Here is a 19,761-nt window from a genome sequence, read left to right as displayed (position 1 = left end):
CAAAAGGTGTCTCCCTAAGGGGATCTTATTCAACGGGGAACGGTGGAGAAATCTGCTTCTTCTAACGGCCAATTCTTCTAAGGTTGCAGAAGGTTGGAGGTTTGATCATTCTGTCGGCGAAGCAGCAGACACACGTTTCAGACACTGGACATGTATTACTGTACCATTCAAATACAAAGGCAGATAATTGACAATCATTAAAATTGTATATTATTTGCCACAACGTAAACATAAGGGGAAAAACAGAGTTATAAAATTCAAGCAAATTAAAGATGATCATTGTACATTTTAGTCATATGAATAAACGCTATGCATTGAAGACAAAGGCAACATGACTTCCATTGTATTGTATTGTTCCTAGAAATAGAGGTTAAATTGGAGTAGTTACACTAACTCAAGTTTTTTAGTGACATGTCAACGTCACAATGAAAGGCAACTGTGGTAATACTGTACCAGTCATATGAGTAGATCATCACCATGGCAATGACACTGAACAAAAATATAAATGCAACATGTGAAGTGTTGGTCCCATGTTTCATCAGCTGAAAAAGAATAATCCCAGAATTGTTCCATACACACAAAAAGCATGTTTTGTCACACAACACAATGCCACAGATGTCTCAAGTTGAGGGAGTGTGCAATTGGCATGCTGACTGCAGAAATGTCCACCAGAGCTGTTGGCAGAGAATTTAATGTTAATTTCTCTACCATAAACTGCCTCTAACGTCATTTTAGAGAATTTGGCAGTACGTCCAACCGGGCCTCACAACCGCAGACAATGTGTATCCACGCCAGCCCAGGACCTCCACATCCGGCTTCTTCACCTACGGGATCGTCTGAGTGGGGTGGTGAAGAGTATTTCTGTCTGTAATAAAGCCCTTTTGTGGGGGAAAAAACACCTGATTGGCTGGGCCTAATTTAATTTCAGTTGACTGATTTTCTTATATGTACTAACTCAGTAAAATCTTTGAAATTGTTGCATGTTGCGTTTATATTTTTGTTCAGTATATATTAAAACCTGCTCAATGTCCCTGATAACATAAGAATTAGCCTTAAAAAAATGTATTAAAAGAACACAACCATGTCTAAGTATTTTCAACAAAGCTGGTGGTGGTCCTTGAAATTCAGCATTAGGATATATAACTTTACATTTCAGCAAGATACTGAATGACAAAATGTAAAAAGACATCAAAATAATACCGAAGGTCCAAAGATGTCCTTACTTATGTCATTGAAACAAACTCACGTTTCTGTAGCTTTACTGATTTGCACCGTCTTTTGCCAAATTGGCAACAAGGGATGCAAAATAGTAGCTGGGGGTACCGGTCTTTCTGCTTAGCTAACTTAAATTGTCAGCAATTTGATGTTCTTGAATAGCACAGTTCAGTAGGCCTACCTCCACTAGTAATATGTAACCACATAAACACATTTAATTACACAGTAGCTTTTTGTAGTCGTGTGTAGAAAGAAAACATTTCAAAGTGTTGTATAAGCGTGTTGTATCTGGCTTAGAAAAAACAATGAAATTGATTGACATACACTGAGAATATAAAAAGGGCATTTCCAAAGCTATCCTCCTAAAGGAAAAGGACTCGTGTCACAAAGTCAGTAAGAAGCAAAAAAAAAAAAAAAAAGCTAACGTTGAGAACTTTTCCCAATCCATCCTTTGAGGCCATGAGCCATACATTCATTGCTATATCAGTGCGTACCTTTCTCTGACTAACAATACATTGATACTTTACTCTTTTGAACCTCACATTGTTATAAAACTAGCCTTACCATAGTCTTCACTGTTCACACAATCTTATGAAGAACAATGTGATGCAAGCAAATACAACTGCAAATCAAACTGTTTGACTTTATGGTGGTGGGAGACCCTCACAATAACTCTCCCACATACAAACAATGTAATCAGTCAACCTAATACACATCTACCTGTTCCAGGTCACATAATGCTGAACGTGTATTGATAAGCCTTCGCATATTGTGGTTTTGGCCGAATTACTACATTATGCTGTTCACTAGAAAAATATATAATAAAAAGGTACTTCATATAAAAGTTAATCAAAGCGGTTTCACCTGCAATGACAGTTCCTGCAAACTATGTTGCTATTTCACTCATGTTTTTGGCTTGCATACAAAATCTCCTGTCATGGGTAAAGAGTGCTCTGAAATTCAAAGGGAAGTCTGTCAGCATCTTGATGTTTTTGTTTTGTATGTACCAAAAGTGGAAAAAACTTAGGCTAGTTCCAGCGAGTCTTTCAGGAGAGCATAGATCTACTCTTGTAAGGTCGATATGAGAACTGCTATAAATAAGCAGAGATGTTATGGAGAAGCTTCTGCCAGTAAAAACAATGACCCCTAGGTGACCTAAGAGTTCACATTACCGCGACATGGTGAATCACACGTACACAGGTTCAATCTTTAAGGTCCCCTAGGACTGGCTAACAAAACAGTAAAATTTGCAATATAACAATTACAAAGAGTAGTGACATTCAAATATCGGTCAGAAGTATAATTCATGCAGTCATAAGTCATGCAGAAAATGTGGCAGTATATTATTTGTTAAACGGCATTTAAGACAGTCTGGATGGATATTTGACATATGTCACACACAGTGGTTCCAGTTCAAAGTTCAGTTCACTCAGACCTCATAGCATCTTACATATTGGATTATTTCATTATTGCCTACTTAAACAAAACTTAAATAGCACCCATTTCAAGTCCTTTCAATGAAGCCTGAAATGTAAAGACTATTTAGCCAAAGGTTGAGGGTATAATATTAAAAAGTGACACCAAATTAAATGGATAGTTTGTCACTTAAAACATTACAAGACTGAGAAAGTAATTAAGCTTTAAGCACTCAAAAATACATGTCTAATCACCTACTTCCATGTCAAGAAGTGGGTCCCAGTATGTCTGAGCGGCTTGTATGAGTGGAGGCTTGGAGATGCTAAAAGTGTTTATGTTAATTAATGGTCAGTTACCGTGAGACCAGCAGTCTTTTGCATGACAATAACCGGCTGACAAAATGTTATGACCGCCACAGTTCTAGTCCCAGATGGCACCATATTCCCTATATAGTGCACTATTTTTGCCTTCTACATAGGGAATAGGGTGCCATTTGGGAAGCACACAAGGTTAACACAACAGGGGAAATATGACACCCAACTTCCTGAGAAATCTTCAGGTGTAGAATCTCACGTGCACCTTCTTTTGATTTCAGAGTGGGGAGAACCTTAACAGAACAACCACTGACTGAACAATTACACACACACTGTATTGTTAAGTGCATTGACACAATAACAAAAATATCAGCAAAACCAAAAAATCATTAACATATATGTAAGTATACAAGGCATTTTCACATGTCAAATATACATCTTCCCTTCTTAGTGTGTTGACTCATAAATAAGACATGAGAGCATTCAAATATCAGCCCTTAAAAATATCAAAGACAGCCGATGACTATTCTGTTAATAGTCGACTGTTATGTCATGCTGAATAAATGTTTGGGTCATATGTCTCATGATACATAATTGTAATGCATAAACATATCTACATTCCAGAGGATGCTGGTGGGAGGGTCTATAGGAGGACGGGCTCAATGTAATGGGTGGAATGGCATAAATGGAACGGTAAACACAGACATGGAAACCACGCTTGACTCCGTTCCATTAATTCCATTCCAGCAATTACAATGACCCTGTCCTCCTATAGCTCCTCCCACCTGCCTCCTCCGCAACATTCCTGGTTTATTGCAAAGGCACATGTTTGAGCAAGCAGGAAAGGTTTCTCCTTGATCATTCTTCAATAATAGTGATTCTAAATTTACAAGAACACAAATGTGCTGTGAGCCCTGACATCAGAGAAAATACTATAAACAAATGCATGCAGGCCCACCCGCTAAGCTGTCCAGCCTTGTAACCCTCTTCACTAAACCCAGACAAAGTAAGCAATTTCATCAAGATCTACCGGGTAGTCTGTAAGGTGCAGAGGCTCCTTAATATCAAACCGTTCTCCCTTGTAGCTCCGCCAGTGTCCAGCCGGGAGATAGATGTCCCTCTCCTGCTTTCCAGGCTCCAGTACTGGCGCCACCATGAGGTCATCCCCTATCAGGAACTGGGAGTCAATCTTATAAGCAGTCTCGTCGCCAGTGGCGATCCACCACAGAGGTCGTATGATGGGGTCTCCTGTGTCCAGCACCTCCCCAGCAAGTTCCAGAACCCGTGGGGCCACTATGCTCTCATGGATAGCAGTGTACTTCCGGGCGATCTCCACCACCTCGTTATCATACTCCCAGGGGGGGATGGAGAACTGCATGGAGGGCATAAAAGCAGACAGCTCCAGCCAGCGGATGTAGAGCTCACGGTCCGGTAAAGTGCGCTCACCATCAGTGCGGTTCAGATAGGCGTTGCCACCGATCATGTCCGGTAGGATGAACTGGTAGCCGAGAATGCTGATGGTAAGCACGGTGGGAATAAGGGACTTGAGGCCTAGCTCATAGCCCCAAACAGAGTCCCGGTCAATGGGCCTGAAGAAGCAGGAGATGTTCTGGGACTGGTAGCCTGAACGCAGCTCGGCCCGCTCATTGTAAGGAATAGCCATCTCGGTGTAGCGACGGGTGAACGTGCTAGGGTCGCGAAGGGGTATTTTTGTACTGAATTGCCAGGGCAAGTAGTTTGTCTCGCCCGCGTCCAGCTTGAAGGAGGACACTCCGTACTTGGATCGTAAAGACCGCAGGTGGGAGGCGAACCAATCACGGGCCTCTGGGTTGGTAAAGTCTAGAATGCCCCCGATGCCGTTCCACCAGCTTACCAAAGCCGGAAGACGACCTGTAGGTTCTCGTACAAAAAGCCCTCTTTCTACACAGGTGTGAAAATTCTCAGAGTCATAATTGACAAAAGGGTGTGTCCAGAGAGAGACCAGAAAACCGTCTGTTTTGAGCTTCTGGAACATGGCTGTAGCGTTGGGAAACTTGGCCAAGTCAAAATCAAATTCCCCATAGCGGTTTGTGTAGCGATCGTCTAGCTCCAGGTGGCTACAGTTGAAGCCATGCTTGCGGATGTTGGCAGCAAACTTCAACAGTTTCTCTTGGTCTATGTCAGTCTTGTGTAGTGCCCACGTGGACCAGATGGGATGGCGGAACATGGCTTTGGAAGGCACCTTGTTGGGCTTGTTGAAGTATCTGCGCACCATGTACTTGTGAATGGATGTGACATCCAAGCCCACACAGACTCTGTAGCTGAGTTCAGCACAAGGTGCCTCACCAGGGTTTGGCTTGTAGGGTGTGTCATGGTACCTCGCCTGGAAGTACATGGTCTTCTCTGTGTCGTTCCAGCCAAGATGAAAGGGCACAGAGTCATTGATCTTAATGGCCGTGGCATTGGATGAGAGCCAGTAGCGTTCCAAGATGCCCCCAAAGCCATTTCGGTTTGAGTAGATATCACTGGTGACAAAAGGTTTGGGTGCCTGCTGCCCGGAGATGGATATAGGCCAATGCTGTATGGCAGTCTCGGCTCCACCATACCAGTGCGAGACGTTGTAGGTCATGGCGTGCTCCACGGGCAGGCTGGGAACCAATTCTTCCCAACGCACACGGTAGCATTGGACTGTATTGTCAAATACAGTCTGGATGAAAAACTTGAGTTTCCTATCACTGGTGCGCCCACAGCTCAGTATCTCCCCCTCCTTAGAACACGAGTCTAAGTCCAGGGTGCCAGACCTGTCATTCAACATTTAGAGAAGAATGATCAGTTACATATCACATTTCTTTGCATTCAAGTCTCAGGCTATATTCATGTTAGAGCAGTTGATTTATGGTTACATTTGGCACAAATATAAATACCTGAATAAGCTCATATTGTTTCTGAGATCAAATCATGACTAGTTTGATTATTTTTAAAGGGGAACTGTACCAGATTAGGGGGCAAGCATGCTTTCCATTCCCCAGTAGATTAATTTGAATTGGATACAGGTATATAATAGAAAGAAATTCTCAAATCACACTTTCCATAATGATTAATAGTAACTGTTGGTTAATGAATACTGATTGATGCTGTCCTATTCTGAAGCGAATCACAAACCTGAAAGACATCCTGAAGACAATAGCCCCTGCCTGGTTGCGAATGATGTAGCCATCCTTGTTAAGGTCCAGAAGTTCTGTCTTGAGCAGTTCAGCCTTGCGCAGAGAACCAATGTAATAGCACCATGCGGTCACCGCAGCAATCACCAGCACCAAGCCTAAGACACTTGCTACAACTAGGGGACGAGCGTCCCTTTTCAGTTTCTGTTTGATAGGTGTAGCATTGGTAACTGTGCCCCCTGCACCTCCTGGTACCACTTGGTACATTGTGGTTATTGTTCAACAGTCCCCCAGTGAAATGGGTTGTAAGAAATCCCTTAAATTGGTGAAAGTGTCTTTAAAAAGTAAAGCAGGAGTCCCCTGATTGACACACCAGTCACAACACAGTTCTTCCTATATGCAGAGACTTCTATGAGGCATGGCCTTGCAGACTGCCGAGGGAATGTCTTGGTTATTTCTTCAGTAGACGTTGCTCTCTTCCCCCACTATTTTCATCTGTTTACCTGCCTGAACGAAAAGAAAGATAACCGGCTTTTAGATCAAAAGTCTCAAGTCAAAGTTCACCCTAGCAGTTCTTCAGATCTAAAATCACAGAGAAAGAGGGAGAGTTTACTTGCTGCTGACCCCCTCTATAAATAAACCGCTCACCAATTGTTTGAAATCAAAAAGAAAACAAAGAGAAGATATTCACTTTCTCTACTATCACTTTCGTAGTTTCCCCTGCAGCAATACCAAAATGTTTGTTTGGTTCAAACACAGACCTAATTTGTATGCAATCAGGTAGATTTTGGAGTCGATGCAGGGCGAATTCAGGCCTACTCTGGGTCTTTTGTTCTAAAACCCCACGAAAGCCAAGAGGCACACATACAAAACATCCTGTCGCACTAAGTTAATATAATGCCAGTCACGGAACCTTTGACCACATTAGTGGAACTTAAGGGAAATGTGTAACCAAAGCAACAACTCCACTCAGCCATGGGGGTAGGTGGGAATAATCATCAAACCAGGGGCTAAGAGCTTGCCAATGCGCTGACTCATATGTAAACACACAGAAGCTTCAAACACACACAAAACCTCAAGGGTCTTCCCTGGTAGGCCAAAACTAAGCAGACAGGGTGGTTCTGAGTCATTAGATGGCTGATGTTAGTTACCAGGACAAATCCAGAGAGAAGTTCAATTCAAGATGCACCAGGCCCAGTGATATGTTCTCTGCCTCTCTCTGAAACCTCTTGCTTGCTGACTGGTATTCCTAACTGGTATGCCTTCATAGCCTGCCTGTGCTGCTGGGGGTCGATAATTGTAGTTAATTAGCAATCTAATGGTCTAATTCTGTGTTCAACCAGCCTTGCTATGGATTTTAACCTCAGCGTGAACGCCAACCAATCTTGAAGGGTAAGCAATGGATTTTACATTAACAGGCTGTGGCTGCCAGACCAAACATAGCACAAGTATTAGCATACAATTGCATGTGATAGCCAAGGTGATACCAAAAAATGCATGAATCATGTTTTTTGGTCAATGGTCTGTGAAGGTTAGGCCTACTAGTTGTCATTTCAGCTGATTTGCTATCAGCTAGGCAAATGTCTGTGTGAAATAAACAAAGTACTGACAGGAACCATGAACGTTTCACAAGATATAACAGCAAGGAAGTTAGTGTTTATTTTAGTAACCCCACCCTAAATATAAAATGTCCACTTGTTGAGTGAAGAACATATATTATAAACTGGGTGGTTCGAACCCTGAACGCTGATAAGCTGAACGCTGTGGTATATCAGATCGTATATCAGGGGTAGGACAAAACATTTATTTGTACTTCTCTAATTACGTTGGTAACCAGTTTATAATTGCAATATGGCACCTTAGGGGTTTGTGATATATGGCCAATATACCACGACTAAGGAATGTATCCAGGCACTCCGCGTTGCGTCGTATTTAGAACAGCCCTTAACCGCGGTATGTTGGCCATATGCAACACCCCCTCGAGCGTTATTGCTTAGTTATACCATACAAACTTTAACCCAACTAGTCTTTGTAATACCCATGAGAGATTGCGTTATCGCTCCAGCCAGGCATAAACCGTTAAGCAACTTGAAGAGTTGATGTGTTCTGAGAAAGCGTTTTGACAGCCTTGCAATTGACACAATACGCACGTCAGTCATTGACAGTGCCAAGTAGCTAGTTTACAACGGGTGAGTATAATTTGTGGAACGTTCCAACAGGAATCTTCGTAAATAACAAGGTTGCCAACAAACAACGCATACAAAGTTGTACAGCGGCATAATCACTAACCGGGTAGGTTGTGGGCTATTTAATTACGTTTTTCACGCACACGTTTATTCCGAAAATTCCTCCCTCTGGTAGTCTATGGACAAACATTAAGAATAAGTTACGTGGTGAGTTGATGCCTATTCGGCAGCTAGTTAGCTAGGTGAATTGATAATGCTACTTTGTATGCGTTTGTTGGCAACCTTGTACTTTACGAAGTTTTTGGAACAGATTCGTTGGAACGTTCCAAATTACACCCACCCACTTACAACTAAAACAAAATCTGTATATTAACACAATGGGTGTTTAATAGGAGAATTCATTGCAATAATACTCACCGCTCAAGGTAGCAAAATATCCTGTTCCACACACAACGCTTGTATGGTTGCATCGAGTCTGGTCGAATTGCTTGCGCTCACAAAAACAAGACTCCATAGGGTGCTTGGGAAATGTAGTTTCAGATGTGGAGTTCATACAAAAAAAGACGTTAAATCTTTTAGCTTTGGTCTCTCAATAGCTAGGTTTCCATCCAATTAGCAACAGATTTCATGCAACTATTCTAAAATCGGCATAAAAACCAAAATGAATTATACTTCTGTTAAGAAAAAAATTATTTAACCTTTATTTAACTAGGCAAGTCAGTTAAGAACAAATTCTTATTCACAATGACGGGCTACCAAAAGGCAAAATGCCTCCTGTGGGGAAGGGGGCTGGAAATAAAAATATAGGACAGGACACACATCACGACGAGACATTACAACACTACATAAAGACAGACCTAAGACAACAACATAGCATGTTAGCAACATGACAACAACATGGCAGCAGCACAAAACAGGGTACAAACATTATTGGGCACAGACAACAGCACAAAGGGCAAGAAGGTAGAGACAACAATACATCACGCAAAGCAGCCACAACTGTCAGTAAGAGTGTCAATGATTGAGTCTTTGGCCTGGGAGGGCGGTAATTCTTCCGTCGCCAGTACCCCTTGCAGGTCTTCCACTGAGAATTATTTCAGGCCCAAACACTTTTCTGATGATTCTCGTTTGACAAACATTCACTAATGGTTGGGGCGTATTCACTACCATATCATCAACACTAGCGCCACTTGCGTTCTCAATTGTTCCGACTGGCCGTAGGAGATTCTATAACCTGCCCTTACTTTTGCCACCTTGACCTCCTTCACCTTTACAGGGCACTCCAATAACTCGATCATGATCCCCACCACAGTTGCAACACTGATCTTCTTCACTCTGATTTTCAATACACTCCTTCCGCCTGCAAACATTTGCAACATGGCCAAATCCTTTACAGTTATTGCATTGTAGTGGCTTGTGGACAAATGCTCTTACTGCATACTTTACAAAAAACTAAAGAACCAATAGACTTTCTTCCTTTTCTCCATTCACCATGCGTTTCAGATGACGAGCACCAACCACATCTTGGATTCTCTTGAATAATTAAATATCTTCTTCCATCGACACCCCGGCTATGACTCTTAACAGGTGCTCTACTCCTTCAGTTCAAAGTATAATACTTTGGAATTTGACATTCTTGTGATTCCCAATGCATTCTTCTTCTGCTCTTCAGTGACACAATTAACCAGCAAAAGCCCACTCCTGGTCACTTCGATTGATTCCACTTTTCCCAAAACATGCTTTACCTTCTTCGATACCTCAAACGGATTTCCCAGATGCACATCCTTATTTTAAAAAATGCAGCCCAACAAGAAACAAATCCTTTTCAAACCTACACTCCTCATCCATTACAATTTTTTACATGTGTTTCCATCAAATTGACTTGTTGGGCATAAAAGGATATGCCTTTTGTGGTTAAATTCCCATGGACCGAATAAAAAATACAAGTTAAATGGGTTTCCATCACATTCAACTCTACTGATGGCTTTCTCACAAAATATGTTATTCCGTGATATAGCGAGTGTGCCATCTCTGGTGTTGGCAAATGGCTCTAGCCAACAGCTCACAGATACAGTGTGAGTATAGCCTATGTGATGAGATTATTATGGACAAAGACCAAGATTATTTTTATTTGTCAAACAGCAGCCAAGCATCAGTGATCATGTCACCAGAATAAAAACCTCAATATTTATTGGAAAGGAGCATCAAGCTCATCACCTTGCACTTTCACCTCCTGTGAAGTTCATCATAATTTTCATCTGTAGACTAATAAAATGCATGGTTTCCTGATGAGTCATAGTGGGAGGACCACACAACATGTCATCGTGTGACTCCCAAGTTTACTTCAATGTGATGGTTATTATATAAATATTTGCCCATAAAAGCGTTTCCACTGACATTTCTCGCATAATAACACAAAAAGATCAAACCATGCATTAAAGACTAAAACTGGCTAAAGAAAATTGTGATACATAAAATATGCCAGTTTCATTTAAGGAGCAAAAAACTGACAGCTGCCATACAGGTTGCAAAATAGTTGGGAGGAGATTTTCGATGTACCGATTCCATGGCACATGGTTTGTGAACTGATATACAAAACGATGCCGGATTCAAAACTTTGAGTTTTTCAATTTAAATGATCATACAAAATGCTTGCAACCAATATAATGTTATGTATATGGGGATACAACCATTACAGCTCTGCAGATTTTGCTGTGAAGAGACCGAATCATTAGATCACTTGTTTTGGTACTTCCCATATGTAGCTTGTTTTTGGTTGCAGGTTAAGTAATGGCTGCAATATTTATTTGGAGCAAACTCTGCAAATAGCACTGCTGGGTGATTTAAAAAGTCCTAGTCAATTGATCAATAATACTCTTAGCAAAGGTGTTTATCTTTCATTTACAATCTGTAGAAACTATGAGAATAGAAAGGTTCAGAACTTTTGGGAAACAGCACAGTAGAAAAATATATGGCAGCTAGAAACTGGATGTTCTTCAGAGATAGTGGGAGGGGTTTAGGATAGCTGAAGGCTGAGACTAAAAACAAACAAAAGATAACTAATGTAAAATATACTGTCCGTGAAAGTTATGTAGTATGAAAAAGCTGGAAGTGGAAGCCTAAGTCCTGTTGTCCATTAGGTTACTCCAATTAGGCGAGGGGTGGTAGAGTTAGGGGAAAATAATAAAGAAGGAAAATATATTCAAAAAATATATATTTAAAATAATATGTGGTACCAGTCAAAAGTTTGGACACACCTACTTATTCCAGGGTTTTCTTTATTTTTACTATTTTCTGCATTGTAAAATAATAGTGAAGACAAACTATGAAATAACACATATGGAACAATGTAGTAACCAAATAAGTGTTAAAAATATATATTTTATATTTGAGATTATTCAAAGTAGCCACCCTTTGCCCGATGAAGAGCTTTGCACACTCTTGGCATTCTCTCAACCAGTTTCATGAGGTAGTCACCTGGACTGCATTTCAATTAACAGGTGTGCCTTGTTAAAAGTTAATTTGTGGAACTTCTTTCCTTCTTAATACGTTTGAGCCAATCATTTGTGCTGTGACAAGGTAGGGTTGGTATACAGAAGATAACCATATTTGGAAAAAGACCAAGTCCTGAAGAGACATTTTAAAGTCTTTTTTTTTTTTTTTTTTTTCATGTCAGACATGAAGACAGTTGGAATTTCCCAACAAACTAACGTGTATAAATTGGATATGCCCTATCGAATGAATGCTGAATGTACTGTATGGAGTACAAATTGATACCGGTGATACACAAGATTTTGTATCTGTCAAACTGATTTGAGACAATGGTTTTTCTTTTGGTCTCATACATTGACAAAGGCCATTTGCTATTTTTACATTCAGAGGTCAGACTCTTACCTGAGTCCCTGTGATGAGTGTGGATGGAGGTCACCATGGTAATGCTGGATATCAGTCAGGGAGCCATCTGGCCTTTGTTGTAAGAACTTGGAGGAATCAAAGTTACTGTAATCAACATCAAGTCATATTAATCTTAATTATTAGTCTTCTCCATTAGAATGAATCACAGAGAAACTCAGCCAACCTTTCTTAGGAATCCCAATCTTGATTTAAATCAACAGTGTATATGCAACACTTCACTGCTTCATTTTCAGGTCTGACAATAGACTTTGCAGTGCGTCATTATAATAATACATGCACTGGTTAACTGATTTGGACAGTCCTATTAAAGAACCAAAACTAAAATACATAAGAAATGAATAGCTCATACTCTTCCCCTGTATGTTTTTCAGGAGTGGTTGAAGTTCTCTGATTGAGAGGTCAGTCATTGGTTTGTGTAGCCAGCCTGCAGAGGGCAGCACGTGTGTTGTTTTGGATGAGCTGAGTGGAGGCATTCGAGGTGGCTCTGTATCCACAGCACTCAGAGAGAGTGCACGTTTGCTATCTGGTGGGAGAAGAGCCACATAAGACACTGCACAACAGTAGGCCCTATGTAGGTGTAGCAGTGTGATGTTGTTCCCCTAGATTACGCACCAAATTGCACACAAGGACCAATTCAAATAGGCCAGGTCAAGAGGGGATGTTAATAATCTGATAATAATAATAATAATTCAGTGTATTTTTTTATTTAATTACAGCTGCATAGCTAATGTTTTTATTTGGTGTACAAACACTTTTTCATACCAATATTGTACATACAAGTGATTGTAAAAGTTTTGTATATTTTGGTTTGGCCCATCGCGGTTTATCTGTATTCCCATACCACTTTATCGTTCTCTTTTGCCTGACCCTCGGCTAGCAAGGTGCCGGAGAGCTGTGACTGCACCAAGGGTAACGTGTGTGTTGTCTCTTCGTGTGCAGGGCAAATAAAAAGAGTTCAACGAGCAGACCGTCAGTTGTGGCAGCGTCTTAATTGAAAACACACAACGCAGAACGAACCACGCTACAAACTGGTGCCGCGACCTGCCGACTGGTTAGCTCAAGCTGACCACCGGAGCTGTGCATGTGGAGGAGATGCGCGACCCGCGCATGCGCACTTGTTGATGGTTTGCTATAAGTGAATGTATACTGTAAATAGTGAAGGTGAATGTAGCATATTCACTAGATAATTGTATTGGCGTTTATTTGCATGTTTTGAGGGAATTTGTTTATTGCATTTTTTTTTGTATTTGTATACTGTAAATTACATTGTAGTTTAGTTCTCTATTGAGCCATGGAAGACTCTCAAGTCCATAAGATGAGTTATGCTGGGGATTTTGGTGTGGTTAGTGTGGGTAGAGGGAGGGGTGTCCATGCATTTACACCATTGGTACAGTCAGCTCCTGGGAGTAGAGTGGCTGCTAGTCCTGAGTTTACAAGCACTGGGAGGGGTAGGCTGTTTACTCCACCTGACCAGGGTCTCCCACCTCTGTCTCTTGATGTACCATTGTCCCCAGTCCTCAGTAATAATGGGACACCGAGTCAGCTTAGTGACCTTATTAAGCAGATTGGTTCAGAGATAGGAGAATCTATCAGAGCGAGTTTACTGCAGCCTGGGGCTTCAAGTCTTTCTCCTGCCCATTCCCCTGACCAATCCCAGCAGTTTCCCCTGCCTGAACAATGTGGGTCAACTTTTATTGATGCGTCCAAGCTGAATCTGGTTGTGAAGTCAGAGGTTAGTGCTCCACCTTTCTTCAGGGGTGATGGCTCAGATAAGTACTCTGTCCTGGAGTGGGAGGAGCTAATGGGAGTCTACCTAGAGAAGAGGGGTTACACTGGGTCTGAGAATGTTGGGGAGGTGATGTCTAGGCTCATGGGGAGGGCACGGGATGTGACCAAAGTCTGGATGCGTAACAACCCTGTTGTCACAGATGTTAAGGCAGTGTTCAGTGTTCTCAAGCAACACTTTGGGGATACTGTCTACTCAGGTATGCCATTAGCTGATTTCTATTCAATGAGACCATATGCTAATGAGGGTCCACTAGATTTCTGGATTAGGCTTAACAAAGCTGCAGAGGCAGCTGAACAGTACCTTGTAAGTGAGGGTAGAACCTTGCCCAATCAGTGCTCAGAGTTGGCAGTCATGTTTGTACGCAACTGTCCTGATAAAGAGTTGGCCCAAGTGTTCAAATGCAAACCCCTTCGTGACTGGACAGCCAGTGAGGTACAGGATCGTTTGGATGAACTGTTAAGGGAGCGTAAAGCATGTAGAACACAACTTTCACAGCAGGTGGCTGCTGTCTTCGACTCCCCCCAGGAGGAAGTGGTTCCTGAGAGCAGACCTAATGTGTCATCTTTTTCTCGATGTGGCCGTGAACCAGAACAGGCCCAATCTGTATCTGAGGGTGGGACATTAGAGAAAGTTTTGAGTATGCTAGAGAAGGCTCTTGTCAGCAATACTCAGTCTGTGAACAGAGGGCCCCGTAAACAGTTCCCCAAACGTGAGCGTGAGTGCGCTGTCTGTGGAAGCACTAATCACTGGACCAAAGCTCACTGTCAGATGCACCAGCTGTGTTTCAAGTGCTTCTCTCCTGGCCACATGAGCTTTGACTGTAGTGAGACTGGGAAGCGAAAGAGCCCTGGATGTGGACAGACTGGCAGGTCTGGAAAACTAGAAAGCCTCCATTCTGAGGAGGGCAATGTGGGGCAGGCTAATTTTTCCTCCACTGATGATGATGATATCCAATCTGTTTATTCTTATTTTTGTGAGTCAGTACCCAAGAACAACACAGTAATTTTTCAGAACACAATGAGAATTTCTCAGAATGACAGTTTGTTTTACACCACCGTGCTAGTACAGGATAAAGTTGAGCTGAAGGGGATGTTAGATAGTGGGTCCATGGCTACTACTCTGCGCGCAGATATTGTACCTCGGTTGAGGGAGGCAGGAGTGGTAGAGGGGAACTTTCTAGCTCCTTCAGACATCATACTGGTGGGTTGTGGTGGGACGCAAACTAGCCCAGTGGGCATGTGTGACTTGAAACTACAGCTTTATGGCTTCAGTTATGTAGTCCCAGTGCTTATTGTAGATGGGCAGGTTGATGAACTCATTGTTGGCACTAACGTGTTGAAGTCTCTGATTAGACAGTTCAAATCAAATGACAGCTACTGGCGGGTGGTGGGTACGCCAGGTCCTTCTGGCCAGTGTGAGGACAGCCAGTTCCTGCGTCTCCTATCAAATCTGGAGAGATGGAGAGGAGACTCCATCCCAGATAAAGTGGGCACCATTAAGTTGAAGAGGGCAGTAACGCTCCAACCCATGAGTGAGCATCTGGTGTGGGGCCGCTTACCCCCAAAGACAAAACTCTCTGTGGGCAGTACTGTTGTGGTCGAGCCCAGCACATCTCGTTGTGTGAATCGACACATACTAGTAGGGAGAGTAGTTACGCCTCTGTGGGGGGATGGATGGCTCCCTGTGAAGATTGTGAATCCAACAACTTCGCCAGTTACCCTGAGACGAAATGCTAAAGTGGCAGATGTGTACCCTTGTATTGCATTGGAGGATTTTGATGATGTCAAGCAGCAAGCTGCTTACCAGAACGTGGCAAAAGTACAATGTGACAGCTCACATGGCAGTCTTACAGCTAAGAGTTCAGTTGGTGGCAGTGTAGTTAATGACAACAGTACACTGAGCAATCTTGGACTTCAAGGCCTGTCTGTTGAGGAGTGTCCAGTTTCACAGTTCTGGAAAGACAAACTTGTCGGTTTAATTGAGAAGTATGACACGGTGTTCTCTAGACATAGCCTGGATTGTGGAGAGGCAAAAGAGTTCTGCCATCGCATACGGCTGACTGATGACCGCCCATTTCGATTACCTTATCGTAGGCTTTCTCCAGCTGATTACCAAAAACTCAGGGAAACACTGGATGATATGGAGGAAAAGGAAATCGTCAGAAAATCCAGCAGCGAGTATGCCTCACCATTGGTGCTGGTATGGAAAAAGAATGGGGACTTGCGTCTATGTACTGACTTTAGGTGGTTAAACGCCCGCACAGTGAAGGATGCTCATCCACTGCCTCATCAGGCTGATGTACTGGCGGCGCTGGGAGGTAATGCCTTCTTCAGCACAATGGACTTGACATCAGGGTACTACAATGTGCCACTGCATGAAGAGGATAAGAAATACACTGCCTTTTCCTCTCCTTTAGGTCTGCACGAGTACAATCGTTTGCCTCAGGGCCTTTGCAACAGCCCAGCTACTTTTATGAGAATGATGCTGACCATCTTTGGGGACCAAAACTTTCTAAGTCTCCTTTGCTATTTGGATGATCCGATGGTTTTTGCTAAGACGGAGGAAGAGAGTCTGCAGAGACTTGAGATGGTTTTCCAGCGGTTGCAGGAGCACAATCTTAAACTGTCTCCGTCTAAGTGCAAGTTTTTGAGGAGGTCTGTTAAGTTTTTGGGCCACATCATTTCTCAGGAGGGCGTAGCCACTGATCCTGCTAAGGTTCAAACCATTTTGAATGTGACTGAGAGTGAGATGATGGAAGCTGATGGTGTCACTCCGTCTCCTAGCAAAATCCGCTCTTTCCTTGGTATGGTAGTATACTATCAACACTACATTGAGAATTGTTCCATGGTTGCTAGGCCATTGTTTCAGCTGACTACAGGTCAGAAGAAGCCTAGGAGAGGCAAGGGCAGAAAGAGGCCTGGTCCCTCTCGCAGGCTCACTGCTGCAGACTGGACTGCGAATGTCAACTCGCTTTTGAAGCTTTGAAAGCAGCACTAGTTGACCAGGCACTGCTGGCTCATCCAGATTTTTCTCAGCCATTTTTGCTTTCTGTTGATGCATCTACTAGTGGTTTGGGAGCTGTACTATCCCAAGTGCAAGATGGGAAGGCCATAGCCAGGCCAATAGCTTTTGCTAGTAAATCTCTTAATCATGCACAATCCAAGTATCCTGCTCACCGGCTGGAATTTCTAGCCATGAAATGGGCCATTCATGATAAGTTCAGCCATTGGCTGCGAGGGCATAAGTTTACGGTGTGGACCGACAACAATCCACTCAAATATATTCTTACAAAGCCGAGACTTGATGCATGTGAGCAGAGATGGGTTGCAAAGCTGGCACCTTTTGATTTTGATATCCAGTACATACCAGGGCCCAAGAATGTCGTTGCTGATGCTTTGAGCAGAGAGCCATTTGTCCGCTCCAAAGTTCTGCACCGACTGACAAGAATTCCATATGATGTCCTGCTGGAGGAAGCCAGAGGTCTTCGACTGGATGATGTACAAGACATGTTCCGTCTCTCCTGTGAGCAGCCCGAGGCTGGCTGTGGAACGTCTATGGCTCCTGGGAGTGAGTTGAGTAGAGCTGGAGACGATGTCAGTGGGTTGGTTTCCTGTGAAGAGGTGTCTGCTGTCCTCCAGGCCCATCGCCGATGGGATGATGGCTGCCACAGTGAGGGCCGTTTCACATGTGCAGCACCTTGAGAAGTTGATGTCCATGGGTCAGAGCCCTTTACCTGTCCTTACACACAAGGAGCTGTATGATAACCAGTCACTGGATCCTATCATCAGCAGAGTAATGTTCTTTGTAGATAGAGGCCGGCGCCCATCTAGGAGAGAGCGAGTCTTTGAAGCTAAAGAAACAGTTTATACTCTAAGACAGTGGGGGAAACTCACCACGCGGTTAGGGATTCTGTATCGTGTCTCAAAACACCCAGTGAGTAAGAAGAAAATATTCCAGTATGTTGTACCTGTGTCTTTGAGAGGCCTTGTGTTGAAGGGAGTTCATGATGATGCTGGTCATCAGGGTCAGCAGCGCACATTGTGGCTCACGAGACAGCGGTTTTACTGGGAATCTATGGAGAAGGATGTCAAGGAATACGTGGCCCACTGTAAGAGATGTGTGTTGAGTAAAGCACCTGAGCCTGAAGCAAGAGCTCCACTTGTCTCCATTGTGACAACGGCACCTTTAGAACTTGTGTGTATTGATTTCTGGACTGCCGAAGATTCAAACAACAAGTCTATTGATGTGTTAGTAGTGACTGATCACTTTACTAAGCTGGCCTGTGCGTATCCATGTCCAAACCAGTCTGCTAAGACTGTTGCTCGTGTTCTCTGGAATAATTTCTTCTGCATTTATGGGTTCGCTGATTGCATCCATTCTGACAGGGGTGCTAACTTTGAGAGTTTACTTATTGCAGAATTACTTCAGTTATCTGGTGTTGAAAAGTCCCACACCACACCTTATCATCCCATGGGTAACGGTCAAGCAGAACGTCTGAATCGCACACTGGGTGGGATGATTAGAGCTCTGCCAGCTAGGTCTAAGGCTAAATGGCCTCAGATGTTGAACACATTGACATTCTCCTATAACTGCACTGTTCATGAGACTACTGGGTTTCCACCCTTCTTCTTGATGTTCGGACGCACCCCTAGGTTGCCGGTAGATGTTATGTTTGAAAGTGTGCTGTTGGATGGGGACACAGTAGATGTGGATAAGTATGTCCAGTCTCTGGGTGAGGATCTGAGAGAGGCCATGACATTGGCCCAGCAGCATGCCAGTAAGCAACAAAAGAGACAAGCCGAGGTCTACAACAGACGGTCTAAGGGTCACTCGGTGCAGAAGGGAGATAGAGTTCTACTTGCTAACAAGGGGGAGAGGGGCAAGAAGAAACTGGCTGATCGCTGGGAGAGTGTGGTGTACATAGTGGTTGCAAAGAACAGCTCACTGAACACATATCGTATCCAACACCCTACCACTGGACGCATCAAAACTGTGCATAGGAACCTGATTATGCCAGTCAACTTTCTGCCTTTACCTTCGTGGGAGGAACCTGAGGGTCACGGATCTCTATCGAGTGGTGACGTGATCTCTGAGATGTCTGCAAAGTCCAGCCAAATGGATGGGAGTGACGCCAGGACTGTCCACTGGGTAGCAGGCCTTCCTGAGTCTTCTGGGAGGATACTCCAAGAGGATGGTGAAGTCCCGGCTGATGGAAGTGAGGTGGAACAACCGTATGAAGTCCCCTTAAGTGAGGTGTGCTCAGCAGAAGTGGACCAGAGAGATATCCCCGAAGCCTACAAGAGTTCTGATTGCGAAACTCCATTCAGTGTGGATGATGTTACCTTGGTTGAAGATGCTTCGTCAGTGTGGTCTGTGACAATCTACCAGGATTCTGATCAGTCGTCTGACACTACTAGTGTTGAGTCGGTAACTGAAAGTGTGCTGGCTCCGGAGATGCGGATCTGTAGTACTCCCCATCCTGAGGTTAGACCTCTGAGCAGGGTTAGTGCTGTCTGTGACATTCCTGCTAGGTTTGTGGGTGAGGGTGTTCGGACTAGACTAGGTAGACTTATTAAGCCAGTGGATAGGCTAATCCAAACTATGTCTACACAGGAAATGAAACAGTTCTTGGTTTCTCAGTGACGGTAGGATATTGCCTACCTTTTCTTTTGTAGGAATGTAGGAATCTAAGCATGTCTTAGAATGATTTGTGGGTTTGTCTAATATATTTTACAATTCATGTAACTTTGTGTGTAGTCCATCGGCATAAAATGTATATGGCATTT

General features: G+C 43.2%; 2 protein-coding genes across 3 annotated transcripts in view; one reads left to right on the top strand and one right to left on the bottom strand.

The window, feature by feature from the left end:
* Positions 1-1,481: 1,481 nt before the first annotated feature.
* Positions 1,482-8,795, bottom strand: LOC120065296 (myogenesis-regulating glycosidase-like). Of its 2 annotated transcripts, none has more exons than XM_039016178.1 (3): positions 8,689-8,795; positions 6,087-6,592; positions 1,482-5,725 (listed from the first exon to the last, which is right to left on the bottom strand). In XM_039016178.1, the coding sequence occupies exons 2-3, from the start codon at positions 6,350-6,352 to the stop codon at positions 3,937-3,939; spliced, it is 2,055 nt and encodes a 684-aa protein (XP_038872106.1). In that variant the 5' UTR covers positions 6,353-6,592; positions 8,689-8,795; the 3' UTR covers positions 1,482-3,936. The 2 variants fall into 2 exon arrangements, with proteins under 2 accessions (XP_038872106.1, XP_038872107.1); XM_039016179.1 differs by lacking the exon at positions 8,689-8,795 and adding an exon at positions 8,124-8,244.
* Positions 7,147-19,761, top strand: part of LOC120065297 (cysteinyl leukotriene receptor 2-like) — a 25,142-nt gene continuing 12,527 nt past the window's right edge. Inside the window, exon 1 of the mRNA XM_039016182.1 lies at positions 7,147-7,477. The gene's annotated coding sequence lies outside the window, so the exon portion shown is untranslated. The remainder of the gene's footprint in view (positions 7,478-19,761) is intronic.

This window comes from Salvelinus namaycush, chromosome 20, assembly GCF_016432855.1.
Source record: "Salvelinus namaycush isolate Seneca chromosome 20, SaNama_1.0, whole genome shotgun sequence".
Classification (NCBI taxonomy): domain Eukaryota; kingdom Metazoa; phylum Chordata; class Actinopteri; order Salmoniformes; family Salmonidae; genus Salvelinus; species Salvelinus namaycush.
Note: the sequence above shows the minus strand (reverse complement) of the source record. Positions and strands in the feature narration are given on the sequence as shown.

What these genes read in the sequence shown, in the direction of transcription:
- LOC120065296 (XM_039016178.1), bottom strand. Translation starts at nt 6,352, where the DNA reads ATGTACCAAGTGGTACCAGGAGGTGCAGGGGGCACAGTTACCAATGCT. An exon ending in GTCTTCAGGATGTCTTTCAG is followed by an intron (nt 5,726 to 6,086) that starts GTTTGTGATTCG and finishes GTTGAATGACAG; the next exon opens with GTCTGGCACCCTGGACTTAG.